At 39.4% G+C, this 23,263-nt stretch overlaps 1 protein-coding gene across 1 annotated transcript; it reads right to left on the bottom strand.

The window, feature by feature from the left end:
• Positions 1 to 1,654: 1,654 nt before the first annotated feature.
• On the bottom strand, positions 1,655 to 22,361 carry MDH1 (malate dehydrogenase 1). Its single transcript, XM_042932448.1, has 9 exons — positions 22,144 to 22,361; positions 16,275 to 16,373; positions 15,338 to 15,434; positions 12,413 to 12,588; positions 10,117 to 10,239; positions 3,796 to 3,972; positions 3,168 to 3,281; positions 2,533 to 2,622; positions 1,655 to 1,995 (listed from the first exon to the last, which is right to left on the bottom strand). The coding sequence occupies exons 1-9, from the start codon at positions 22,144 to 22,146 to the stop codon at positions 1,870 to 1,872; spliced, it is 1,005 nt and encodes a 334-aa protein (XP_042788382.1). The 5' UTR covers positions 22,147 to 22,361; the 3' UTR covers positions 1,655 to 1,869.
• Between the last annotated feature and the right edge of the window lie 902 nt (positions 22,362 to 23,263).

Below are 23,263 nucleotides of genomic sequence, written 5' to 3'. Positions count from 1 at the left end.
GACAGAGCCACCCAGGTGCCCCTTTACTTACTTACCTTTGAAGTAAGCTCCATGCCTAGTGTGGAGCCCAACGCAGGGCTTAAACTCAGGAGCCTGAGATCAAGGCCTGAGCTGAGATCAAGAGTCGGATGCTTAACTGAGCCACCCAGATGCCCCTTTAAAGACAAATGTGCCTTGTTTGTTTTCTTTTCTGGTTTATGTATCAAATGGAGTGAAGGTAAAGATAAAAGAAGCCAAAAGGGAGGAGCAAGATTATGTTCCTTCCTCCTGGAGACCTGCTGGTCTCCCTCTACTACCCTTTCTCAGCAGTTTTTAACTCAAGGAGCAGCTGGTAAAGAAATATTTGGAGTTCCAGATCCAGTGTCATAAGCAGAGTATAGAAGTGTTTGGAACTGAGAATAATTTAATAACTGGTATACATTCACACTTCTTATATATAAAATTAAAATAATTCATATGAGGGGCGCCTGGGTGGCTCAGTCGGTTGAGCGTCCGACTTCGGCTCAGGTCACGATCTCGCAGTCCGTGAGTTCGAGCCCCGCGTCAGGCTCTGTGCTGAGTGCTCAGAGCCTGGAGCCTGTTTCAGATTCTGTGTCTCCCTCTCTCTGACCCTCCCCCGTTCGTGCTCTGTCTCTCTCTGTCTCAAAAATAAATAAACGTTAAAAAAAAAAAAAAAAAACAAAATAATTCATATGAAATTTTTATGCATCTGATTGTTATTTTAAAAAAATGTTTATTTATTTATAGACAGAATTCCAAGCAGGCTCCACATTGCCAGTGCAGAGCCCGATGTGGGGCTCAGACTCACAAATCATGGGATCATGATCTGAGCCGAAATCAAAAGTTGGACACTTAACCAACTGAGCCACCACCCAGGAGCCCGTAATTGGTTAACAGTTCTAAAAGCACTTTGCACTTGCTTGCTTTTTTTCTCTTTTCTATATATAAAATACAAGATGACAAAGTTTTATTTAATAGATCCAACTAGGTATTTGAGCACCCATGAAGAACACTAGATTAGGCCCTGAGAGATTTATATTATCTATTATGTACAATGAATTAAGTATAAGAATGGAAAGTGAGGTCTCTGGTCCTTATGAATTTTGGAAAAAAAGACTAATTTTTTTGAACAGCACTTGTTTCTAGTAAGAAGCTTAGACTGAGGACATTCCCACTAGCATACATTTCTGTGGCATTTAGCAGTTATGAAATGTAAATTATTCCTTATCTGCTATAAGGTAATACATCAAGGGAAGATTTATTACCTTTTCATTCCATCACGAAAATGATTGTTCTAATTTCACCCAATGGCATTAAACTGTTAACACTATTTTTGCAACCTATTTAACACATAATGTTAAAATCAAATTATCTACAGTGCATGAACTAACCTTTAAGATTTAAAATATGTAAATGTTTAATAGTCTAATGTAGGGATGTTTAAAAATATATTCTACAGTAGACTGATTCATTATCACAAGATGGATTTTCCTATCCTGTTTATGAGAAGAGAATTATGCTTTATTTTGTAACATTTTCCATCTTTACTGCTTTTCTCTGGTTAAAAAAGAAATCACAGTACTAAACTGGGACACATGCAAGTTTGTTTTCTGAACATAAATGAAATGTTAGCTGGAAATTAGTCTGAGTCGTCTTCATTTGAATATATATTTTATTTAGAATGCAGCACTAACAGCATGATGATAAACTGTCACAAATTTATACCAAGAAGCACACAATCTTTCAAATGTGTTGTTTTTTCGCAAGTAATTTAAGTATAGCATTATTGTTATTTGGTTACGAGAGTCAAAGACGACATTTAGATTCTTCAGCTCTGGAGCTTTTAGTAACATCAAAATGATTGTCTAGTCAGGCAGAAGAGAGAAATTCAAAAGCAGTTTCTTTTTCTTCTGCCAGTTCCTTTGCAGTTAGATCCATCTTCTCACGAGAGAAATCATTAATAGTGAGACCTTCAACAACCTTCCAGGTCTTGTTCTGTTTGAAAATAATTGCAAATAAAAGATTTACAATTAAATGAGAACTGATCTTCCAGCAAGCAACAACTCAGATTGAACTTTACGCTACAGGAGTATCTGTTTTTAAAGTCTGATTCTAAAGAAGCAAATCAAAATCCAGATCTTAACTAACATATAATTCTGGTAAAAATTCAACACTTGGATTTAAAACTCATTGAATCTAGAAAAAAAATCTTATGAGGATTTAATTAGCAAACGTTAAAAAAAAAACTAATGACTTTCATATGGTCATAATAAAAATAAGATACTATTGGTAGGTATCTAATATTAGAGGCATAATAACAAAGTACGTCTAGTGACAAGAGGTGAATCTTGCTTTCCAGATTAATTTCAATCTTTTAGTACCCTGAAGTTGTGCTTCATACAATTTTAAAGTTGAGAAAAATGTCTAACTTAGTAAAAGAACAACTTTCTAGACTAACATACCAATATTAATAAAAATATGTAACTACTCTCCCAGAAGGGAACAGAGGGAAATAACCCTAAAATACCATACCTTGATTGTAACAGGGAATGAGTACAGCAGATCATCAGGAATACCATAGGGGTTGCCATCAGAGATAATGCCCATGGACACAAATTCTCCCTAAAAACAATAATCAACGTTGTATATTCTCATGGTGCTTAGGAATTAATTCACACAAGCAAATGAACATGAATTAACAAAACTAAACCAGGTAATGCTTTCTTACTATGTGCCTGACTTCAATACTGTATAAGGAAGCATCACCAGGCACTTCCATGACAGGTTAACTTCCATGTGTTATTATCTCATTCCACTCCTCCATTCCTTGTGAGAAGCAGGCCAGAGAAACCGAATTCTCATTTTATAAATGAGGAAGCTATGGCCTTAATATAGGTTTTAGGAAAAAAGTCACAGTCGCCAGGTGTGCTAGGTGTTTTCCATATATCATCTCATCTAACCCTTAACAACCCTGTGAGAAATGCCATGTAAAAGATAATCAAATGGTTCACAAAGTTTAAGTAACTTTCCCAAGATTTTTCAGCCAGTAGGCAGCTGAGCTGGGATATAAACCTAACCTTCCTGACTGCAAGGTTATGTTCTTTTCATAGCACAACATCAGAGGCCAAAAGTGAAAGAGCGGCCTGTACAGATCACTGGGTCCTCACCTCTGGGGTTCCAAACCAGATGTCTCTGACATGGTCACAGATGGCTTTTGCAGCAGACATTGCGCTGGACAGCTTTCGAGCCTTGATGACAGCAGCACCACGCTGCTGCACAGTCTGGTTGGGGACAGGCAGAGACAGTATTACTTGATCATGAGAGCAGAGTTTTTATCAATTCTGAGCTAATCCTGGGATGAAAGACTGCAATCATAGTTTAATGTCTTCCCCTCCAAAATCATTCAACTACCTGGTGTGAGCCTTACCAACCTATCTGAATTATAAGCACCAGTCTTTCTGAAAAAAGAAAACTACAAATCCACACAGAGTTTACTACATTCCATATAAAGAAATGGATCTCGTTATAAAGATGAACTGGATGACTGGAGGGAACTTTAGTTTTTTCTCATTTTAGCAATCAATCTTGACTGCCACACAACAGATCAGATCTGACTGGATCAAGATTGGCTGTGTATGACCTGCAAAGAAAGTATGTAGTCACCAGAGCAACTGTGAAAGGCCTGCTCTCCTTGAGAACCACTCCACCCCCATCCCTTGGAGAGACACTCAGGTCAGCAATGTGGTGTGTTTCTCAAGAGTTCTTTATGCATGGCTGTTAAGAGATTTTTCTTACTGTGATGAATTCTCCTTTGAGCCAGCTGTCATCTTTCAGAGCATCGTAAACACCAACTTCCTTTCCATGCAGTTTCACCTTGGCATGGCTGACATCTGGATACTGAGTTGAGGAATGGTTTCCCCAGATAATGACATTCTTCACATCATCAGAAGTCACACCAAGTTTAAGAGCAATCTAGTGAAATAGAAAACAAACACATTACTTAGACAAATGCTTTTTATTTCAAATTGTGCCTGACAAACCTTAAAATAAAAAGCCTCTGAAACTTCAAGAAAACACACAAGTTATATTGATTTGTAAAATAATATAGTGTTAATTATTATTATAATAATTTACTGCTTGGTTACTTCCTAAAGCTCAACTGTATAAACAAAATGTGAACCCGAAAGATTACAAAGTAGACTATTTGAGAGCAAAGAGCACCTCAGTTTGTGCCTGACTTATCAGTATAGTGGGTTTATCAAATATAAAACACCAGCAAGAGATTAATATGGTTTGAATATATAAATGTGACCTTTGCTTTGTTGTTAATACTTACTTAGAGATGTCTCCTCAGCACTTCTGAGCAATCAGGTTAGAATATGGAATTTTCTCCACATTTAGGAGAAATTTTTATTATATATCATAAAAATGAATTAGCTAAATTTCAAATAATCCTATGAAATTTTTGAGTGGGAAGGGATTCAGATTACCAAAAGTATGACTGTCCTCAGTTTATAGAACAGGGAACCAAAGGAAAGACTCTAAATGTCTCTAAAATGATACCAGAACTAACAATTTCTCCTTGTAGGTTCAAAAAGCACTTTAGGGGACATCTCGCTGGCTTGGTTGGGGGAGCACGTGACTCTTGATCTTGGGGTCATGAGTAGGCGGTCCATGCTGAATGTAGAGATTACTTAAAAAAAACCAAAAAACTTAAAAAAAAAAAAGTACTCTAGGATCCTGCATGCCTTATAGTCACATGACTATCAATTATACTATGTAGCCACACAAAGGGTTAGAAAGTTATGTTTGGGGCGCCTGGGTGGCTCAGTCAGTTAAGCATCCAACCTCAGCTCAGATCATGATCTCACAGTTCATGGGTTCAAGCCCCACGTTGGGCTCTGCACTGACAGTGCAGAGCCTGCTTGGGATTCTCTCTCTCCTTCTCTCTCTGCCCCTCCCTGGCTTGCACTTTCTCTCTCTCAAAATAAATAAACTTGAAAAAAAAAAAGTTATGTTTTGAAAGATTTAAATAAACAAAATCAGTTCACTTATTTTGTTATTGCCTGATAAGATAATTTGCAAAAAGAAATTATGGTTAGTTACATGTATAATTTGTTCTTAATTAGACAGAATTATGATGGACCAGAAGGGAATGTTTTGGGAAAAAATTTTTGAGAACTGAATGTGTTAGGGTAGCACTGTGGGTGATTTCTCTTTCTTTCATATTACCAGTAGAATGGGAGAGAAAAATAGCTGTGCCAGAGTTCACAGCTTTTGCATACATCAATAAAAGCACTCCATCCAAAGGATATATACTCTGATAATTTAAGAAGATTTAAAAACAATAAGGATAGCCCCAAATTGGAAACAACCCCAAAGTCCTTCAAGAATGGTTAGAAATGGTGGTCCTTCCATATAATGAAATAAATGGGAATAACTGCACAAATAATAAAAAGGAGTAAACTATTGATACAGGCAACAACTTGGATGGGTCTTAAAGGCATTAAACAGTATAAGAAAGTACAGGGATTCTCTGTACTATTTTTGTCACTTCTTAGTCTATATTCCAAAATAAAGAGTAAAAAGCAATAGAACCAACCAACCAACCAACCAACCAACCAACCAAAAAGGACACTAATGGACAAGGCCAATACCTAAAATGCTTGCAATGACTTGATTCATCTTTACCCTAATTTATTCCAGCAAATAAAAATCAAATTGTGTTCACTTTCACTATAACCCTTAAAATTGAGACTTGTTTCTTAAATCCTACAATAGTTAGGGACGCGTGGATGGCTCAGTCGGTTGGGTGTCTGATTTTGGCTCAGGCTGTGATCTCTCATGGCTCAGGCTATGCACTGACAGTGCTGAGCCTGCTTTGGACTGTCTCCCTTCCTCCCTGTCCCTCCCCCATTAGTGCTCTGTGTCTCAAAAATAAACATTAAAAAAATTAAATCCTACAGTAATTGGAGGATTTTTTTTTTTTAATATGAAATTTACTGTCAAATTGGTTTCCATACAACACCCAGTGCTCATCCCAACAGGTACTCACCTCAATGCCCATCACCCACTTTCCCCTCCCTACCACCCCCCATCAACCCTGAGTTTATTCTCAGTTTTTAAGAGTCTCTTATGGTTTGCCTCCCTCCCTTTCTGTAACTTTTTTTCCCCCTTCTCCTCCCCCCACCATGGTCTTCTGTAAAGTTTCTCAGGATCCACATAAGAGTGAAAACATATGGTATCTGTCTTTCTCTGTATGACTTACTTCACTTAGCATAACACTTTCCAGTTCCATCCACGTTGCTACAAAAGGCCATGTTTCATTCTTTCTCATTGCCAAGTAGTATTCCATTGTGTATATAAACCACAATCTCTTTATCCATTCATCAGTTGATGCACATTGAGGCTCTTTCCATAGTTTGGCTATTGTTGAAAGTGCTGCTATAAACACTGGGGTACAAGCGCCCCTATGCATCAGTACTCCTGTATCCCTTGGGTAAATTCCTAGCAGTGCTATTGCTGGGTCCTAGGGTAGATCTATTTTTAATTTTTTGAGGAACTTCCACACTGTCTTCCAGAGTGGCTGTACCAGTTTGCATTCCCATAATTGGACGATTTTTAAAAATTAACTTAAAATTTTGTTTCTGACATTTAAATCACTTCTCATCTAAACCCTGCTTCATCTAGAGTTCTGCAAGTATTAGGACTATTAAAGCACATCAGTCTTCACAAAGTAGTTGGATAGCTTGTTTCTAGAGAATCCAGCTACTGATCTGCTTAGTGGTCGAGGTAGAGTGGTATGAGGTACAATGAGTACCATTTTCTGTGCTAGGACCTTCCTGGACTTGGGAAGAATTGCTCTTACTTGTATTTAGTAGTTATCACAGAGAAAAGGGAAAATTTACCCAGGGCAAGCAACCTAAGATGTCTGTTACCAAGAACTAAGAACCTATACCTTTGCTGGATGCCAGCCTTAACTGCTCCAGGGTACGGTGAAGACAAACTGCTTCCAGGCCTCTCCTCCCTCCAGGAAGCTCCTTCCTTCTTTTGTCCTTTGCCTACTTCTTTTTTTTTTTTTTTTTTTTTTTTTTTTTAATTTACTGAGTTAATCCATTTCTGTCTGGACAGCAAAGGCCAATACCTTGCATATGTAGTTTCTAAATTTCATTCGTGTCAGAGCGAGTCTAAATTCACGTGTATCCAGGACTGCACTTCCTTGCTCCATTAGATGCTGTCATGTCTGCCATGTAGACCTGTTAAACAGTTTTGGACTGATTCTCCAGCCCCAGTAAATCTCTTCCCCCTGGTACCAGCTAACTAGTTGTACTGGCAAATTACCCTGTCAGCATACATATGCAGCTCTGGTTTGCAAATACACAGGGGAATTCTGCAGGTGTTAGACAGTCACTAGGTAGATAGGCCCTGATTTCCAAAATGAACTACGTTAAGACTAGCAACATTCATGTATGAAATAGTCTTTGCATTTGTTATTTTTCTCACTGGATTAACAACTTCTATGGGAGGAAGAAACTGCTTTTTCAAAAACTTCCTACAAGCTCTCCCTGTGCCAGACTGACATGCTGGAACATGTGCCAAAAGTTAAAGTCTGCTTTAAAAAGACTGCTTTTTGTCTCTTTCCTCAATTAGACTTTTGCCCCTACAGGGAAAAGGGCTTCAGGCACTGGGACAAAGTGTCACTTAATAGTACCTCTGTAAGCAGAATTTTCCAGTGCCTGCCTCCACCAAGGCCTCAGTTCAAACAGCAGAAAACCAAGTTTGTCAGGGTCCTTACCTTTTTCCCTGTTGCATGTAGGTAACCATCTTGCAATCCAGAGCCAAGAAATTCAACAATGTTTCGTAGTACCCAAATGTCTCCACTCATTCAAACTAACTCCCGTTCCTTCCACCCACCAGATTCTAGCTAAAAAGTAAGGAAAAAGACAGCTCACAGCCTAAAGCCTCACAGGAAATATTTGCAATTTAAGCTTGTTATCGGATGGCCTTCTAAATTAATTGAATATTCAAGATGTATCTGAGGTATGGCTCTTCTCAACTTGGTTATATCCTTCTTACTACTACCACTACAAATCATTAATAGTAAGAGCAACCCACTTTTATTTAGTTTTACTATGTGACAGGTACCATGATAAGGGCTTAATGTAGATCTTATTTAATCCACATAGCTTCCCTTTGAGATAGACAGAATTATTATCCCATTTCATACCTTAAATATACTTTCTCAAGGTCACAGAACTAGTAAGAACTAGTAAGAAAGTAAATATACTTTCTCAAGGTCACAGAACTAGTACTGACCCTGCTACGTAAGAACACACCTAGGGGTTTGGACTCAGATGAATCTAGGTGGCAGGATCCCTGACCTCTCTGGGCTTCAGGTTTCTTATCTGTAAAATACAGATAATAACATACCTCATATGGTTATTAGAAGAATTAAATGATAAATTACATGTAGACCATTCCGCTTAGGGTAGAAGCTTAACAAGTATCAATTCTTTTCTTCTTTACTAGGTACTCCAAAGCTGAAAGTTGATCAATTCTCAGTTTAAAGCAATGGTTTTTCAACTTAGACCTCACACCATCTTTTGACGAAAACTTTTCTTGAAACTAAAATTGTTTTTAAAAAAATGTTTATTTATTCATTTTGAGAGAGACAGAGAGAGAATGAACGAGGGTGGGGCAGAGAGAGAGAGAGAGAGAGAGAGAGAGAGAGAGAATGAATCCCTAGCAGGTTCTGTGCTGTCAGCACAGACCTGACATGGGACTTGATCTCATGAACCATGAGATCATGACTTGAACTGAAATCAAGAGCTGGACGCTTAACTGAATGAGCCACTCAGATGCCCCAACAAAGTTGCGTTCTTTAGAAGAAACAGCGGGGAGCCTATGTGGCTCAGTCAGTTGAGTGTCCAACTCTTGATTTTGGCTAAGGTGATCATGATCCCAGGGTCATGGGAATGAGCCTTGTATTGAGCTCTGTGCTGAGTGTGGAGCCTGCTCAAGATTTCTCCCTCCCTCTCCCTTTGCCCCTCTCCCCCCTCATGCTCTCTAACATAAAATAATTTCTAAAAATGAAGAAAAAGGACTAAATTCATACACTACTTAACAGTGATGACCTGTTTATGAGGAGGCATGGTCAGAAAAGTGTTAAGGAAAAGGAAAGAGGTTATGTCCAAGAACCCTGAACTTTGTCATGGCGTTTGAAGGGCACCAGGATTGTCTAGACCCAATAAAACCTAGGAGACCAGTACAGATAATTGGCCGTGGCTTCTCATTTTTTTAAAAGGTTACTGTTATTACCCTGGTCACTGACTCCTTGGCACATTTATCTAAGACTCCAAGGGGTAAGGGCACTTGAGAACAATTAAAATTTAGTTGCTAAGAAGTGGTAATTAAGAAGTTTTATGGAAACAATGTAGAATATTAAGAAGACATAAAAATAAAATTAGATATAAAATTAAAAAATCTGAATCTGATTGCTTAGCTATAGGGAAAAAGGAAACAATCACATAAAACACAAAAAACTGAAATCTTTCTTTCTATAATGTTCTATATATCTCACAAAAATCAACTATGCATTGTCATGTTAATTATCTATACTAATGACTGATTTTTTAACTACTACAGTAAGAGAACATTAGGAACAGCATTTTAAATATAGTTAGCAAATTAAATATAGTCAAGAAAATTTTTTTTCAAAAAAATTTTTTAAGTTTATTTATTCTGAAAGAGAGAACAAGAGAGCATTGGAAGGGCAGAGAGAAAGGGAGAGCGAGAGATCACAAGCAGGCTCTGCGCTCTTAGCGCACAGCTTGATGCGGGGCTCGAGCTCACAAACCGTGAGATCATGACCTAAGCTGAAACCAAGAGTCAGACACTTAGCCGACTGAGCCACCCAGGCACCCCTATAGTTGAGAAAATTAAGTATGAAGCTCAGCCTCCTTAAGAGACTAGATTTAAAGACTCCCTAATAAATGAGAAAAGCTTCCTACTAAACAAAAACAATAAAATAAAAAAGTAAATTTCAGCTACTTTAAAAGTGAGAGAAAAAGGCTTTAAAGTTGAACATTCATAAGATTTTAAAAGGTGTTTTCCTACCTGAGCTTTAGCTCGGTTGTGATCCAAACGAGTCAAGCAACTGAAGTTCTCCTTGGGGATGGAAGGTGCCGACTTGCAGGCAGTCAGGCAGTTGGTATTGGCTGGGTTTCCCACCACAATAACCTAGGAGGCATAGCACCGTTATAGACCACATACTGATTAACTAAACTATCTTAGAATAGGACTGACGAATGTGTAACATGTAGTCTTTGTGTCAAGTTTGTGTGAACAAAATAGGCAAAGTTACCACTGCAGTTTCTACTGTATTTCCACCCCATTGTTAGTGTTTGGTACAATGTGTTTCGTACTCAAAATGTGTCTTTAAGAAAGCTACCAGTATGTACACAAGTTGCTTTCCAGGTGGCAGTGTCCAAGACCTGAGGTCCATGTCTTTCTATTTTGTTTTGTGTCAAAACAGAGACAAATCATTTATCTAATTGCCACACACACACACACACACAAAACCCTAAGTAATCCAAGGCTCTAAGACATCAATTCATTCATAAAATTTTCCTTTTTTTTTTTTTCCTTCCTTCCATAAAATTTCCTTCCATAAAAGTAATCCAAGAAAGAAATTCTACTTGAGCAGTTCACTTTAGGACAATGATTTGTCTTTATTAATTGAGAGTATTTTCAATCTTGCCTAATCTTAAGAATTAACTGGGATTTGCTAAATTACAGATTACCAAATCCTACCCATCCATACCTACTGAGAAGGGAGAAGAATCCTTAGAAGAAAGCACTTTAGGCTACTTTTTTTTTTTTTTTAATTTGGGGAGGTACAGGATACACTGCATTATAATACAGTATAGGAAAATATACAGAAAAATCCACCATGGGCTTTTTCATTCAAGTTTTTAAAATCTTGGGGGGCCAGGGTGGCTCAGTCGGTTAAGCGGCCGACTTCGGCTCGGGTCATGATCTCACGGTCCGTGAGTTCGAGCCCCGCGTCGGGCTCTGTGCTGACAGCTCGGAGCCTGGAGCCTGTTTCGGATTCTGTGTCTCCCTCTCACTCTGCTCCTCCCCTGTTCATACTCTGTCTCTCTCTGTCTCAAAAATACATAAACGTTAAAAAAAAAAATTAAAATCTTTAATAAAATTATATACTTACCAGGAAATAATGCAAACTTACCGAAAAGCTGTAAGAATAGTACAGAGACTACCTCCCACATCCTTTTTACCCAGATTCCCCAACTTGCTCCACCTCTCTCCTCTCTCTCTCTCTACACACTCACACACTCACACACACACACACACACACACACACACACTATATCCTTAGCCTTTTTTTTTTTTCTTTTTTTTGGCCCATTTGAGAGCAAGCTGAAGACATGATACCCCAATGCCCCTAAGTACTCCAGTGTCACTGTGTATTTCCCTAAAAAGGACACTTTTGGCTGAGGAGTTAATTACTGTGGAAGCAGTACCACAACTCCAAGCAGCCTGGAGCAGTCCAAACAACGTTGTAATTTTTTGAGACCTATGGATTTCTCCTCAACTTATTTCTACTGTTTTCTATTAATGACTATAGAAGATAAAAGTAAGCTATTTGAAATGAATTCTACAGAAAGCAAAAATTCAGATATATGTATATTATTATAATAGAACATTGTAATTGGCAACTTTAAAAATCTTAAACATTTTCTCTTACCTTTGTTTAAAGTCAGGATAGGGGGAAAAAAAGTCAAGACAGGGAAGAATAACTATCAAAATCAATAAAACCTCTCATCAGTAAGCCTTTTAGCTATGACAACTAAGTTCTAGTTAACTGATATTTAATTGGTAAAAGAGGTCTTATTATAATAATAAGGCAAATTTAGAAATAAAGTACCTTGAACACAAAGAGAAAAGGAAGTTACACCAATTCCACTCCTCAAGAGACAAGCATATCAAAATTCCTCTGAATTGAGAAAATCTGAGCATTTTAGAAGACACAACCTCTCATTGCTGAGAATGCAACTTACAGCCATCTCTCTCTACAATCACAAATCCAAATTCTGAACAAATATTTCCACACAGCTAAAAGGCACCAGAAAGTTCTGTGCCTTCTCTAGAAGTCTCTAAATTAATACTGAATTTCCATATCACAGTAATGAGCAAACTATTTTTGAAAACCTCTAAATAAAAATTTCTACATTATAGGGAAAAAAAGTTTTATCAAGCAAAATTCTCTATTTACTGACCACAGCACAGAACTGGGGTTGGGGGGGAGGCAAATAATTTTGCCTCCACTTAAATGCTGAAACAAATTTTAAATGCTGATAATGAAAACCCCCATAAAATACTATATGGTCACCTTAACTGTCTTCTTGGCATATTTCTCCAAGGCTGCACCCTGGCATTTGAAGATTTTCACATTTGCTTTCAGTAAATCTTTCCTCTCCATGCCATCCCTTCTTGGCATGGAGCCCACAAGAATGGCCACATCCAGGTCTTTGAAGGCAACATCTTCTTTATCTGTTGCGATGACATCTGTGAACATGGCAATAAATATGGAGAGCTACTGAAATACCAAAGTCTGAGGTCTTCTTTTTCACACTGCATCTACCCAGTACTTCTTTCCCTTTGTAGCAAATGTTAACATTTATATATCATAATGTTTAAAGTTTTATGGGCCTAAGAAGGGAAAGACAATATAGTCAACAAACAGAACATCAGCAGAAATGTAAATTACATTTATTTTGCTTTTCCTATTTCAGTAATTGTTTCAAATCCAAAAACTCTATAGCTGTTTGTTCTATAATCAAAGATTGTACAAGGTATAATATATAACTTTCAAAGCAACATTTGTTATTCACACTACCACAGCATGAAAGAGAAACTAATTTATCTATTTTTACGTTGTAATTACTTTAAGGTCTAAGATCTGAATCACACATTCAAAATAATGTTTATTGAGGAGTTTTGTGCCAGGAATAACACTATGAATTTTATTTTATTGAATTTAACTTTAATATTTGATACGTGAAGATAAAGAGATTTAAAGAGATTAATCAGCTGCCATCAAAAAGCAGTGAAGCTATAATTCCAGCCTGGGTTGGTCCAGAGGTCAACCACTATTCTACTATGTTAGTCCAATAAACATCCACCACTTGTTTTTTGATTAAAGAACATATATCATCACTCTCCTTTGTTGACAGTATTAAAAAGGCCACGACTAGTGCTACAGACTAAATGTTTTTGTCCCCCACAAAATTCATATGTTGAGACCTAATCCCCAATGTGATGGTATTAAAAGGTGGGGGTCTTGTGGGAGATGATTAGGTTAGAAGGGTACAGCTGTTATGAATGAGATTAGTGTCCTTATAAAAGAAGCCTCAGAGAGCTCCTTCACCCCTTCCATTTTGCGAGGACACAGGAAGACAGTGGTCTATGAACCAGGAATTGGCTTCTCACCAGAATGTGACCATGCTGGTACCTTAATCTTGGATCTCCTAACCTCCAGAACTCTGAGAATTATTTTTGTTTGTCAGCCACTCAGTCTATGGTATTTTTGTTATAGTAGCCCAGATGGACTAAGACAACCAGGATTCAGCATTGTCACTGGTAAATTTTTACGGTGGTCAACTTGTGTCACAGTAAGGGTGCTGTAAAGCCCCCAACAGGTATACAAAGAAACATTACTTAGTCAGGGGGAATCTTCTTCCGTGACATGTATCCTTATTTGCAGAACTTTCCCTCTGTGTTCACAGCTGATCGGGGACAAGCTATTAACTAGACCCATTAGAGCAGAGGAACTCAGCAGAGAAAGGACTAAAAATGCAACAATGCAATAAAGTTGATTTGGAAAAAGAGGGTGAGTTGTGTGTCAACTATACTTCAATTTAAAAAAAGAAAAGGAAAAGAAAAGAAAAGAAAAGAAAAGAAAAGAAAAGAAAAGAAAAGAGGGTGAAGAAAGGGAGCCAGAAGAATAGCTTGCACTCTCTTATACAATTTGCACCCACATGATTTAGGCAGCAGAGTACTCCTTCTAGTAAATGTCTATTGAAGAGACATATGAATTCTGAGCATGGTTTCTCTTGAGTGTGCATATATTTTGTTCTGTGTGAACTTATAGGAGAATATTAATTAATCCTTACTAAAAGAAAAAGATCATAAAGAAAGTATACGTAAAGAAAAATATTCAAATTAGTTTACAACTTGATCTAACATTTTAATGAAACGTTCGTGAAATTTGATGAAAAGACTTCTGTCTTACATTTGTGCAATAGTTCAATGATTCTCAAAGGCTCTTAGCAGAACTCTCATGGGCTTTCAAACTATGCAGCATACGATTAGGACAATTTATGCTATATCTCAATCTGATAACGGCTGTGGGTTGAGACTCTACGTGAGGGACTAACCAATTTCCAGCCTCATGGCAATATGGCTTTGGAGGACATCACTTAGAGTTCAAAAGTTCTCCATTAAAGGCGCTATTACTTGTTAAATAGATTTTAAATAACAACATAATGTAGACAATCTCAGGTGTATAACTCTTGTGTGATACTATGCTTAGTTAGATAAATCATATATAAGCACCTTGGAAAAAAGGCATAGTTTTTAACCGCCCCGGGTTACTTCTTGCTTTTACCCTTATTTATTCTTGATATACATCTTACCAAGTAGTTGTAGCTCAAAATACAAAAACACTTTTATATAAAAAAATTTTTTTTAATCTTTATTTATTTTTGAGAGAGAGAGAGAGAGAGAGAGAGAGACAGACAGATAGACAGGGCGTGAACAGGGGAGGGGCAGAATGAGAGGGAAACACAGAATCTGAAGTAGGCTCCAGACTCTGAGCTGTCAGTACAGAGCCCGACGCGGGGCTCGAACTCACAAGCCGCGAGATCATGACCTGAGCCGAAGTCGGACGCTCAACTGACTGAGCCACCCAGGCGCCCCCAAAAACACTTTTGTGAAATAGTTTCTAATTGAGAGGCTGGTTAAAAATCTCTTTTTTGGGGGCGCCTGGATGGCGCAGTCGGTTAAGCGTCCGACTTCAGCCAGGTCACGATCTCGCGGTCCGTGAGTTCGAGCCCCGCGTCAGGCTCTGGGCTGATGGCTCGGAGCCTGGAGCCTGTTTCCGATTCTGTGTCTCCCTCTCTCTCTGCCCCTCCCCCGTTCATGCTCTGTCTCTCTCTGTCCCCCCCCCCAAAAAAAAAAAACGTTGAAAAAAAAAATCTCTTTTTTGAATGACATAGAATACTATAATATCCTTTTCTCCTCCACCCCAACTCACCTTTCAGGAGGGGAAGGGCACAGTCTTGCAGTTCCATTAGAACACCATCTAGGACACCCATCATGGGAGTGATATCCAACAGCACAAGAATTATAGGCTGCCAAATAAATAGCCAACAACAGCATCTGTCAGTGTAGCTTATGTCACTCAGTCACAAAAAAGTCCTCCTGCAGAGTTTTTGCTTATTTGGTGTATGTATGTGTATAATTCCCATTATTAGTTATAATTATTTTAGGAGGTCAGGTTATCATCCCACTTTCAGAAAAAGGAATGCTAGAAAACCAGCAACAGTGTGCTAATAGACAAAGTAAAAGGAATCACCACTATTGAATTTTAAAGGAGTATACAGGGAAGAAATACCAAATTGAAGTGACATGCCACAGCTCACTCATATGGTTCATAGCTGTATATCTGATTTTAGTTCATGAAAAGCTAAGTATAGTGTCTGGCATGAAGGAAGAACTTGATATCCATGGGTGAAGAGAAATAATAGATGAATACTTTAGAAACGGACTTTCATGTAACCAGACCTGCTGGAATAGGGAGTGCCTGCTTTAAACTGGAACACAGATTTGCCTGTCCAACTATTTTGTGTCTAAAGACCACTGGCGAACAAGGAAGTCCTAATTCAGTAGCTTTCTCTCCCACATGACTCTACTAGTTACTGTTACTAGTAAAAACCTTCCACTGACTGACTAATACCTGCTGGCTGTACCAAGTCAACAAAATACAGTATGTGGAATAGTTCTGATCTACAAAGCATTTTCAATGCCTGGAAGAGCACATATTAATAAGATACCACTTACATTTATAGCAGTGTGCCTACTACATTTATTGGGATAACCCATTCCTTCATCATTTAAACATTTCTTTGAAACTAAATACAGGGTTTATTGACAATGTTCTAATTTTGATTTGAGGTATATAGAAGACCTACCTGGTCTTTACCAAAGACAGATCCATTTCCAATACTGTACAGCAGTGAATATGCAATTTGACCAGCTGCTCCAGTCACAAGAACTCTGATTGGTTCAGACTGTAATAAAAGAGACTCATTAATTAACATCTTATTTTCAAACGCTGTTGTATCCTAAAGATGTTCAGGATGTTCTCTGTAACAAGACAACCACATACTTTAAAATACTGTAAAATTAAAAAATTTTTTTAACATTTACTCATTTTTGAAATGCACAGAGAGACAGAGTGCGAATGGGGGAGGGGCAGAGAGAGAGGGAGACACAGAATCTGAAGCAGGCTCCAGGCTCCAAGCTGTCAGCACAGAGCCTGACGCGGGGTTGGAATTCATGACCGCAAGACCTGAGCCGAAGTCGGCCGCCCAACCGACTAAGCCTCCCAGGCGCCCCAAAAGTTACTGTGAAATTTTAAAGTTTCTTACCATTTGGCTTAGTAGAGGACTAACTTATTTCAGACTTGTCCAGTAAATATAGCATGCCCAAATCTGGAACATGTGTCCGTCCTTTGGCTGCGTTATTTCTGTGGTGTTATTTACCTCTGTAAACCTGGATTTACTTACATAATCGTACCTATCTTTTTAAGGCTATTTTGCCACTGATATAGGCTTAAGGATGTTGAGGTGCCTTATATGGTGATATAAACTCTCGTAGTCACTAGAGCCTTATGCAGATCTCCCCACTCCCACCTGCTCAATAGAACCCTCACACCAGGAAGAGGAGTAATAGTGGCTAAAGTTTTCTATTTACAATGAATCAGAAAATTTTAATGAAACTATTAATCATGATTCAACTTAACTACTTGAAGGAGGAAAATTAAGCCTTTATTTTTTATGTAAGGAGAAAGAAAAACAAGAAAATGATATCTTGATTATAATAAATTTTAGTATTAAATAACAACAAAATAATACAGTGACAGTTGACAACCCGATTCCAAGGGAAAATTAATTTTAAAAGAGAAGTACAGAGAGCATAATAGTTATAACAGAAGTTGCCTTATAGACCTTAACAGATCCTGAACAAAACACAGACATATGGACAAAAATAATAACTAATATTCAAAATGATGATCCAGAGTCACACACACACAAAAAAAAAGGAAGCTCAGAGAATTAAAAAGATAGAAATATTTCTTTTAAAAAGAGTTAAACAAAAATGTTTGGAACTTAGTGGATACATTTACTTAGATGGAAACATTTAATCAAGGTGAACTGTTCCTTTCCTTGACAATGCTGGGTAAATGGACTTACGCTGTGTCACCTATATTGTTACCGGCAGGAGAGAAGTGGCCCACTGAAACGAATGGTGAAAGAAGCCTGTGATTTCTTTATATTTAGAATTCTCTCTTCCAGGGTGAGTCATGTCTTTGGAATAGAAGGAGACTATGTCCGATGACCTTCCAGCCCTAACCTCTGAAGGTCAGCAGCACTTAACAATTTGGTACCCATAGAAATCAAAGGAAAAAATTCTCAAAGTAGTATCAACTGTTGTAGAGAAACAAGTCTGTACATAGCAGACAATGTATGCTTTCTTCCCAAAGATGTGACCAGAGTATGAGTGGAAAAAAGGAGAAAACTATGGAGAGTAACTATGAAGGTTATTCCTTGACCTTCTAGGTCTCTTCCCCATCCTCTTCACCAACTTTTCCCCTAGGCCTTCCCTACGCCTAAAAAGACAAAATACGGTAATTCCCCAAATAAACCAATTTTATTACAATACATACTTCTGTTTCCAAAGAGACTTTAGGTTTATAAAGAATACTAAAACTAATTGTATATGGTTATTTTTTATCATATGGCCTTTACATGTTAATTGTCATTTTCTCCTCTTCCCTTGAAGTAGAGTGGGTGAGGAAAGGGGAATAGAGGAAGAAATTATTCCCCCTTTCTCTTTAGAATGCAATCTTCTTTTTTTTTTTTTTTTAATTTTTTAACATTTATTTATTTTTGAGAGACAGAGAGAGCCAGAGCATGAGCAGCGGAGGGGGAGGGAGAGGGAGATTCAGAATCCGAAGCAGGCTCCAGGCTCTGAGCTGTTTGTCAGCACAGAGCCCGACATGGGGCTTGAACTCATCATGACCTGCGAGACCATGACCTAAGCTGAAGTCGAAGGTCAACTGACTGAGCCACCCAGACGCCCCTCTTCTTCTTTTTTTTTTAAATGTTTATTATTTTTGAGAGAGAAAGAGAGAGAGAGAGAGAGTGGGGGAGGGGCAGAGAGGGAGACACAGAATCTGAAGCAGGCTCCAAGCTGTCAGCACAAGAGCCTGACGTGGGGCTTGAACTCACAAACTGAGATCATGACCTGAGTGGAAGTCAGAAGGCACCCAGGTGTGCAATCTACTTAAGGCCAGGGGCTTTGTTTTTATTTTATTTTATTCTATTTTATATACTTTGTATTCCAACTGCCTACAACAATGCCTGGCATGTAGCTGGAGCTCAAATACTTGCTGAAGGAATAGCTGGGTCTTGTAAAATGACTACTGAAAACCTGGAAATGTAAAAGAATTGTTTGGAAGCAAACCTAACATGCTTTAAAAATTTGTTTAAGATATTTTATTCGTATATACTCGCATTGAGAAGGTTGGAAACTTACTGACCACAATAAAGCCAGCTATAGTTGGCAAAATTATGTCACTAGTTCTAATGACAGGGTCTTATAAATCAACTGATAAACTGTTATCTCACTTCATTCATTAAACAATACACTAATGAATCTTTATTATGTACTTGGTACTACTTTAGGCCAGAGAATTCATTATTGAACCTTGTGCAGGAAACAAGAGGATAACCCAGTTTTCTAAAACAAGGGCTAGAAAGGTGGCAGCGTGTAATACAGAGATAGCCTCTAGACCCAGAGGTTCTGGTTTTAAATCCTGACTTTACTACTCATTCGCTGTATGTTTTCGGCAAGTTACTTAACCTCTCCGTATTCAGTTTCCGCACAGTAAAATGTAGATAATGACAGCACTACCTAACAAATAAGGTGGTTATAAAGGATTGAGGGAATTAACAGAAAAGCATTAAGAACAGTATGTAGCAAATACTGTAATTATAGGTCTCTGTCACCATAAAATTTTCCTCTAAGGACTATTATACCCTGTGGTTTTCTACTTACATGTCTGTTACTCTCTACTGGACTGTGAACCACCACCCCCTTGCAGTGAGAGAGGTCCACCTTTGACTCAAATTTGCACGCCCAGATAGTGTCCAACAAATATTTGTTGAATGAATGAAAGTGCAGGGTTAAGAAACATATAAACACATGCTACTTCAGTGTAACGCAAGCCAGGATAAGAAACGAAGGGGAAAGTGAGTATCACTATCTGTAAAGCTCACAGGTAGATGGTTAGAACACAGTAATGTAGTCAATCTTAGGCATTAATTTTAGCTGCTAAAAAAGTGTTCCCAGGACCACAGTCCTTAGGGAAGGGGTTGTGGCCAACTAGTGAACAACTACTAATTCCATCTCAGCAGTTTCCTTCTATGTCCATGAGCAAATTATTTTCACAGATAGGTAATTCTGTCTTGTTAAGAGGATAGGAAGCCTAGTCAAGTGTCTGAATGTTTGATTATGAAATGGGAAAGGATGTGTGTATTTGGTTCTTTTTGCTCTTTGCAACACTGCATTTGAAAAGCAGGAGGGTGGGAGATTCCTGCTGACTTTCCACAACGTTACAGTGTGAAGACAGGTTACTATTCTTTGCTTAGACATCTGGGCAGTCAGCCAAGATCCAAAGAAGGAATGTCTTTGCTCTTGGCAGGGCTCTAATGACCTTCCTGCAGATTCAGACGCTTGTGCATGTCTCAGTTGTCAAGCTTGAATAGAAGTGCTCCTTCTGTTATTCTACAGAAAAACCCATGTATTCGTTTTTTTCTTTCTAATTTACATCTATTTCTGTAATATAAAAGACAAACTATCATTTAGATTCCTTCATACAGTTAATTCTTGCTGTCACTCCCAATTCCCGCTTTAAAAAAAAAATTGCTTTGAACAGCTTGCAAAAGATGGCCCCTTTTAAACTCAATGATTGTTCACATCCTCTCCTGAGGAGGAAAGAAGACTGAGTCATGTGAGACTGCTGTCAGTTTCAGGAAACCGACAGGAGCATTCTTTCTTATGGACATCTCTGTGTTCTCTGGTGCCCGGGTGACCTTCTGGGGGTGAGGCCTGGTTTTATCTACTGCGTAGCAAAACAACCTAAGAATGGGGGCCCAGGATTCTCTCTGTGACTTTGGGAAAATCATTTAACCTCATCAGGCTACTTTTATTTTATTTATTTATTTTGAGAGAGAGACCGGGGCGAGGGGCGGGATAAGGAGGTTGGTGGTGGTGGTGGTGGAGCGAGAATCCTAAATAGGCTCTGCCACTGTTAGCGTGCAATCACCAGGCTACCTTTTAAAATTAGATTAAATAATCTCCAAATTCCCTTCCAATCTTAGAATTCCAATATTCTGAATTGCAGGGAATAAAGCTATCAGGTAATGTAAATGCTGATAAAATACTTCAGTTTGTATCTGCAGTATGAACTTGTATCTGCCTCCAGAACCTCAGCTACTGAAAATAAATTTTCAAAATAACTTGGTAATTGTACGGCACAATATGGTAAGGTGAAAAAAGCTGTAAGACCCTTGGGAGCAAACCGGTGTATGACCTTGAGCAAATAATTCTTTGGGTTTCATTTAACACAATTTTAAGATTTGAAGTAGGGCAGATTTATCAAGATGATCTTTAAAAGGTCCTATCCAGTTCTAAAATTATAAAGTCTCAGGTTCTCTAAGTACCCTGCATTCTTGCTAAGATTATTAGGTCAGAGTCCAAACCATCGTTTAAATGACTAATTATAAGTAAGAAACCGAGATTTAAGAGTTAGTAGCTACTAAGAATTAGTAGCTGTCACCACTGGCCCCTTATAAAGGTAGAGGAGGTAGTAATCCCCTTACCTTGAAAATAAGGCTTACCGGGTTCAGGAAAAATTCCAATTCATTTAAATACAGCGGAAATAATGGAGGAAGAACAACTTCAACTATAAATACAAGTACTGAAGAAATTTCTGTCTGATGTCAAATGTCACCTTCAAACAGCATGCAGATTATTTCTACGTCAGAGTTGCCCCACCTCCCCCTCCCCCCCTTGCAGCAGAGACAAAATATGGTGATCTAGGTAACCAGACCTTCACAAGATGGTTACATTGTGTAATATTAAAAGTAGTGGCTCTAGAATTCATAATACACAGATCAGTGCTAGTGATGCCGCCACTGCACCACTTCCTGGTTTTACAAAAGATCAATGAACAGGTTTTAAATAACATTTTGTGAAATTAGATATGGCGGAAACACAGCTCTTGAAAACGTCGATTGTAATCTGGAGCACCTGGTAAGCACTATCTTTAACCAAGGGCTCTCTGCTTTCAAGGGCTTTGTGAGAAAAGCCTTTAAAAAACGCTGTGGGCTCAAGGAAGAAAAAGAGGTTAAGATCCAACACCCCTCCTCCCATATCATTCTTATCAAACCCTATAATTGTGCTTTGGAGAAAACCCGCAGCCTCGTATTTTGCATCCCCGCCATGCAGCAGGACTGAGATCGGGCCTCTCCAGTGATGAACTTCTCTGGAGTCCTTGTAAGAGCCCCTAGGTGGAAATCAACCCCGTCCCAATTACTGGGTCACTGCGAAAGCCCCCAAAAGAGGATTCGAGGCTTTACTAAAGCCCTCCAAGGACAGTGCTTTGCACAGCCGTCCCCTCCCTTCCTCCCCCAACAAGTCCTTCAAGTGCAAGAAACCCCACAAAAGGGCGCGAAGGTCGAAGGTAAGCAGGATGCAGGGGCCCACACTCACCATGATTAGGAACTGCGCGAACAATTTCAGCACCTGCAAAACGAGCCTCCGCGAATCCGGTCACCTCTACCGCAGAACGGACTTACGGAGGGCGAGCGATGTGAGAAAGAAAGAGCTCCCAACCGCAGCGCCCTCTGGGAACTGTAGTTTATGCTGCCCAGATTCTGGAGCACTCTCCAACTCATTTCCTTCAAGTGTTGAACTACACTTCCCGAGGTCAGAGGATCCACTCACTCCCTTCTCCCTGCGCTCTTCGCGGATTGCAAAGTAGTCCCTGAGGGCCGGCAGCTGTGATTGGAAGACAGCGATGAGCAGAAGATTTGTGCTTAAGGGAAAGGACCTGCCTGATGGCGCCCAGCAATTGGTGGGAGGGGAGGCATGTGGAACTTGAGGGAGGAGATACAGATCTGTTAGCTACATCCCCCGTACGTACGCATCTGAGACTTATCTTATTCCCAAGGGTAAATGTGTGAAGCAAAGAGACCTTCCGCTGCGTAAATCGGATTGACCCGGAAACAAAATCTTTTTAAAAACTATTTGCACCCTGGAGGGGCGGGCGGAATTGACGTGTCGCGAAGACTGGAAGGCTTCGCAGGTTGCTAAGCGACAGGCGGGAGAGCGCGCGCACGCACGGGCCGCTGGGGAGTACTTGGGGGGATTGTGGCTGCCGCACCTCCGAAACGCTGGAGACAGAGCTAGCGTGCCGTGGCCAGCACGGCCTCCTTCCTTACTTGCCAGGGGACGCTCCTCAGTGGTAGTGTCGGGTGACGAGGTGAGCAGTTTGTGGGGACGCTCTTTTGAGGTGGCCAGGGGCCGCACGTCTGCTCTACTCAAGAGGCTGGTGAGCCAGGGCCCGAGGGCTAGGGGTTTTCTGTTAACCTGAGGGTCCAGAATGCCGGGTAGGCGCCGGCCTGCTTTGCTTTTATCTACCCGGGCGCTTACCTACTGGGCAGTGCCCGCGAGCTCGCCGGGGCCTCAGCGCTGAGTGTTAGGGCAGCAGCGTTCTGGAGGGCGTAGTGTCCTGAAGTTCGCGCCCCCTCCCCTGTGTATGATACGGCTCTTCTAAAGTTAAATAAAAAATAGTGCTTGTCTTGTGGGAAGTGAGCCCTTCCTCTCCTGG

Source organism: Panthera leo, chromosome A3 (genome assembly GCF_018350215.1).
Source record: "Panthera leo isolate Ple1 chromosome A3, P.leo_Ple1_pat1.1, whole genome shotgun sequence".
Lineage (NCBI taxonomy): Eukaryota > Metazoa > Chordata > Mammalia > Carnivora > Felidae > Panthera > Panthera leo.
This window is presented reverse-complemented; position numbering and strand designations above follow the sequence as displayed.

Excerpts from the sequence above, each read along its gene's own strand:
- MDH1 (XM_042932448.1), bottom strand. Across the intron at positions 3,973-10,116 it reads ACAACCGAGCTAAAGCTCAG|ATTGCTCTTAAACTTGGTGT; the intron begins GTAGGAAAACAC and ends CTATTTCACTAG. Across the intron at positions 1,996-2,532 it reads CATTCCCTGTTACAATCAAG|AACAAGACCTGGAAGGTTGT; the intron begins GTATGGTATTTT and ends ATTTTCAAACAG.